General features: G+C 39.2%; 1 protein-coding gene across 1 annotated transcript; it reads right to left on the reverse strand.

The window, feature by feature from the left end:
* Positions 1-898: 898 nt before the first annotated feature.
* On the reverse strand, positions 899-3543 carry WDCP (WD repeat and coiled coil containing). Its single transcript, XM_017813090.1, has one exon. The coding sequence runs from the start codon at positions 3432-3434 to the stop codon at positions 1473-1475; it is 1962 nt and encodes a 653-aa protein (XP_017668579.1). The 5' UTR covers positions 3435-3543; the 3' UTR covers positions 899-1472.
* Between the last annotated feature and the right edge of the window lie 2329 nt (positions 3544-5872).

Below are 5872 nucleotides of genomic sequence, written 5' to 3' on the forward strand. Positions count from 1 at the left end.
TAATATTTTTTCTTTGCTTCCAAAGGAAAAAACAGGTTAATTAATTCTTACTGCTTGTGCAAGCAAACGTGCACAGTGACTTCAGATCTTAGATTAATGCTATGTATCACAAATAAAACTTCTCTTTGGAAAGGTTAATCCAATTGAATCCTAGAGATAAGGCTGCTTGCTAAATAAATAAGTTGATTTATGTTAAGAAATCAGAATTAATTTGAACATGCTGAAGAACAGAAGGACTTGCTTCTTGGCCAATAAAATCCTAAATTATTTAAAATAGATATGTTGCTTTTTCACCAGAATTTGTATAATGTATTCAAGTTAAGTTATTGACTAATTCAGATCGAAGGCTTTGCTTTTATCCAGAGGAGACGACATATTAGAATCTGCTTAAATGCCAAGTAAATGATTGTTAAAAACTAAGGAACATGATTGAATTGAGTCACCATTCCCTTAATGAGTGTTTAAGGAGGGATACTTAGATGTCTGTATGGAATTCTTTAAAGTAAAAGGAAGTGAAATTTGTTTGAGAAGTATATACTTCAGCATCATCACAGTGTAATGTATTGTTTTGACACAATGCTGCTTATGTTGCAGTAGATAAGAATGCATTTATAAGTGGCATCTACATCCTGAAAGGGACCTCAGTTTTAGCAGCAATACCACTATCATCAACATGTTCAAAAATTTGATCAGTATAATGTTAGTGTTACTGCAGATAATACTAAGAATAGCCAGAATTAATTACCCAACCTACATTCCTTAGCTGAAATTCTTATTGAAGCCAGTAGGAAATTTGCCAAAACAAGGATAGATAGGAGCATGATGGTTTGCTATTCTTCTATTTATTTAATGAAATTATAATTACATATTGATGAATTGGGTTTTTTGTTTGGTTGGTTGTGGTTTTTTTCCAGAAAATTTTAAGTGGTAATATGTTTTACAAATTGAATACATCCAGCTCTGAAGATTAGTGGTGAGAAATCAAAGTAGGAATAAGCCAAATTCATGTCATGCCCATTTGAATTTTCCATAAATTGCAATTCAATGCTTCGTTTCAGTCTTCCTGTGAGTCTGGCTATCTTCAGACTTTGGACTTGAACTTGGCTTTGAATTTATTATGTTTCTGGTGGCCTACTACCACCCTACTCATTGGCTCAGCTCTGCACTAAACTAACATAAACCTTCTGTACATTAATAACTCTGGCTCTGTTCTCTCTCTTTGACAGATGCACACAAAATCAGCCAGTGTTCAAGACAGTTGTGCATAGATGAAGAACAAACAGACAAAACTCCCATGTGAAGTATCCTATAAGCGACCCACAACATCCTGAGTTATTGTTTCAATGACAAATTATAATTCCACTTTAGATTAAGCTTGATGCCAAACCTAGGTTGCATTTCTCATGCTTTGATAAGAATTGAAGTGCATCCTCTTGATTTAAACCTAAAGAAATGCAAGATTGTTTAAAAGTTTAGTGTCCTATAGTAATATTTTTAAACTGGTAAATTGTTACCTGGTAAGTGATGTGAACGATGGGTGGTTCCTGTGAGCACGGATAGGCCAAAGATATCCTCCTCCCGTTTCTGGCGAAGTCCGTTATTTCAGAGAGACTCACTTGTAACTCGTTGAAGCTGCCACAAAGTCTCTCTAAATTTCTAGATATGTGATTCACTCCTCTTTCACTTGGCAAATTGTTGTTTTTAGGAGAACTTGGTGTTTCTTGGATCTCATTGAACTGCACTTTAGGGGATGTTGGTCTGCTGGAAATCCTGGTAGGTGATCCAAAACAACGAAGAGACACTGAGCGATTCGTAGGTTCAGCATCCAAAGTTTCCAAGGCCACCGAGGAGTCACCTGGGAGCCTTTTTTCATCCAGGTCACTCACACTTGATGAAGAGCTCTGCTCATAACTAGGGCTCTTTACTTCTTCGATGAGTCTTCTCCTACCACTTGGTGATTGAATAACTGTGCTTCTTGGTATTAACAGTTCCCTGCTTTGAGGTTGGTCTTCTGTAGCAAGACTTTCAAAGAACTTTCTTTTCCCAGGTATATTAACAGAGGATTCAAAGTTATAAAACATATTCTGCTTAGTCTCCGGCAACGCTGAAGAATTTTCTTCCAGCATCAATTCTTTGATCATGAGACGTATTACATACCTGTCTGAACTTGTAGATGGAATGAGATTAGGATCAGGGAACTTCTGCTTACCAATCAGAATCAGTAAGAGTTTATCTGTTAAAAAGCATAAGCCTTTTGGTCTTTCATTTTTTTCCAGCTGGATTTGTTGAATATGAGGCATGCAGGAAGAGGTTACTGAATACACCAGAACAATGTTAGAAGTATTAGAGGCTACTGCCACAATCTGAGCTCTAAGGTCAAAAGCCATTATATCAGGAACCAGAATACCTGGGATGGTGACTTTTCTGGTGGTGGTTACTTTCCTCTCAAAAGTCACCAAGATCAAGTGAGAAGAATCTTGACCATTTGTTGCTGCAGAGTCTTTGCGTTTCAGAGTAACGAGAGGACTGGGATCAGACCGACGGTGGTTTGCAAGGATATGGGTTAAATCCACTGGACCTGACGAAGAAGAAGCAACTGAATCAACACCTGATCTATCTGAATCTATGGACTTTCTTCTCGTGTCCAGTGAGTATTCCTCATCACCGAGCACCAGAGCAGAGTGTGAGATTAAAGAACCAGCTTCTGTACCAGACGGCACATCAAATGCAATGCCTGCATTGAAACCACAGATATTATCTAAAGGAAGCTCAGTAGCTACAGCAATTTGGAAATCCAGTGTAGCTTCTATAGCACAGATATAACCTCCCACATCAAAGACTGGGCAAAAGGAGCAGATATTTAGAGTTTTCTGAGCATTATCCCATATGTAGGAGTGCAAGGCACTGCCTATAGCAACTACTAAGCGATTACCATCCTTCGTCCAGCAAGCACAGTGGATGAGCCCACTGCTCTTGATATCTGCCTTAACCCGTGCGTTGTCAGTACGAACAGCATGCAAGACTGAAGCATCCCGTTTTGTAAGCACAGCCAAGACCTCCTTCTTTGGATGCCAGACGCAGCCCTGAGAGAGCAGTGGGAATGGCTCACCAACTTCACAAGTCTGAGAAATCAAGGGTTTTTTCCTATCTGCAGTGCTGTAGCGCAGCTGCCAAATGCTTACGTGCTTTTTGTGCTGAACAGCGAGCAGAGCTGGGGTGTCTGTAGAGCAACATGGGCCCCAGTAAAGCCCATGAACATGTTCAAATTGGCCAAGAACACTTGAGTCTCCAAATTTCAGCTCTCCATTTTGGTAGTATAAAGCGGTCAGTATCACTTGTTTCCCATCTGTCCAAGCAATTCCATGCATGGGATGGATGGCCTGATATAAAGCATTGAGCCCAGTTCTCAGCAGCTTTGCCTTTCCCAGCTCCATCTTTTCAAGATTTCTCTCTAATGGTGGTTGTTCCAAAGTACAGAATCCACAGAATTCAGTTGTAGTTCACGATGAGGAAAATTTTTTCGCATGTCTCCTTCCCTTCCTTTCCAGAATGAAGCTGTTTTTTTCTGCTCATAATCCAAGCGCCTATATTGTGAACTCCTTCCCTGTAGGCCTGCAGCTGCTCTTCTAAGTATAAATCCATGTCAAAGCTGCTTTGGCTATGTCTTTTCCTGGGAGGAGTTACATCTTCATGTGATGGCTAACAAGGTTTAACCAATTACTGTGCATTTTCGTAGAAGACTATTTTTAACTCTTCACTGCTGAGAATATATTTAAAAATAACACCCTAATACCTCGACCTTCAGTGAATGAAGGTCTTAAGTGAAGAGAGAGATCATATGCTGTTAAGCCTAAGTATTGAGCTACAGCCTGAAATAATGACCTGACACTTTTTTCAGCCAGCCTTTGAAGGATGAAAGAAGATTTAAACATAACTGAGGACTGTACGAGGCAGATTGCAATCTCTGATGGGCAGCACCTTTCAAAGATACAAGATCCTAAGTGGCTACAAAAGGAAAGGAGTGAAGGGAAATCATGCTCTGTTCTATTATCAGTTACAAGAGAATGAAGGAAGGTGAGATTTAAAAAAAGAAAAAAAAAAGCAAAGTAGTCTAGAAGCAAAGACAACTGATTAGTGATTAGAGTCTGTTTTACTGGGACAGATTTCCCAGCTACAAATATATATTGATCTCTTCCTTGGTCTTCCCAGCCACCTGTATCTGAGGTCTGTTCCCTCATCACATAGACAAAATGTGAAGGGGAAGCCAAAATTTTCCTTTTTCTTTTAACTCCACAGTGTCTACAATATGTACCATAACATGGTGCAAGATCCTTGAGTTGACAAAGACCCAGAGGAACCAACTGATAAACTCCTGTAACACAGTAGGGCCCTGTGAGGATATGCCAGTTTGGGTCAGCTGTGCTGTTTCAGGCTCAGAGCTGGCTCAGAGGGACTGCCTTTGGTGTCTCCACCCTTCCCTCCTCAGTGCATCCTTCTCTGGGGGTACCTTGGACAAAGCTTGCGGATCGCTGAGCGTAAATGGTCAGGGTGGGATTAATTACTTAGATATAAGCAACCATTGCTATTTTCAGTGCCCTGAGATAACTGAGGCAGCCACACTGGACTGACAGATGTGGCATAGGACTTATAGAGTAGTAGTGCCATTCTGGAATGGCAGCTGGCAACAAAGAGATGATCCCTACATAGTCCCTAGACTGTCTAAGATGGCATTAAAAGCTTATATGAAGGTGACTGAATCTCATCCTCAGCACCTTTTTGTAATTCTTTTTTTGCCAGTGTGTCTCCTTTCAGCTTTCATGTAATTTGTGTCTCTTGCTTTTTACATTAAAAAGTTAATAAATTAAACCTCGGGAGAGGTTTACAAATTATCAATGTAAAAACTATAATTGAACATGTAAGACGTAACTATATACATTCTGCATCTTTGGCTGATTTATACATTATATATTTTTATAGTACCACTTGGGGGAAACAAAAGTCTCATTGAAGGCAGTTGGATCTCTACTGTAAGAATATTTTTAATATCCTTTTTCCAGGTATATTTACTGAGGACGCTTAGTACCACTAAAGAATCCCCAAGTGTATGTAAAGTAATCATCTCACATGCTCATTCACAGCTACTTGCTTTTTGTGGATTATTTCATGAAGATTACATTCAAAATAAAGCCCTTTTTATATTTGTCAAGGACAAACCAGCAAGGATGACTGGAATAGGTAAAAGTTAAAAAGCTAAATATGTAGGTTAGAAGGTTAGAAGATCCCTTTTTATGCAAGACTTCTAAATTTTTGGTCTTTGTCTGTGCTTCTGGTGAAACCATGTTTTTTAGTGATTTTACCTTACCCATTGCTGGCACAGATGCCCCACTGCCATACCTATTTTACTGGGAGCTCTGACTACTCTGTACTTCCTCCAAGTGGTAGCAGGATTATTTTGTCCTTTATTAGCAGTAACTTCTTACCCATAGTAGTTATAATTAATAGATTACATTAAAATACAATCCCAGCAGCTCCACAAATTGGCAGAGTCTGTATAAGATATTTTTGGTTTGCTTTAAAATAATGATGCTTCTCTGCTTTGCTGTCACTGATAAAGCTACTCTTTAGCACAGCATCTCATCTATATTCTGCACCATTGTGCTTTAAATATCCTAACAAAACTGTGTTGCAGCTGGATTCTAGCAACCTAAAGTGTGGTTTGGATGCAGAAACTCCTTCTGCATCAGTGTGACTGAAATGCTCAGATGTTTCGCTAGGGATGATGTGTGTTCTGAAGCTGTGCAGACATCTTGAGAGCATGGATTGACTATTCATGTGGAAGATCCAACTTTATTTGCAGTTGTTTTTGGTTTTT

The sequence above is a fragment of the Lepidothrix coronata genome, unplaced genomic scaffold (genome assembly GCF_001604755.1).
Source record: "Lepidothrix coronata isolate B3197 unplaced genomic scaffold, Lepidothrix_coronata-1.0 Scaffold39, whole genome shotgun sequence".
NCBI lineage: Eukaryota > Metazoa > Chordata > Aves > Passeriformes > Pipridae > Lepidothrix > Lepidothrix coronata.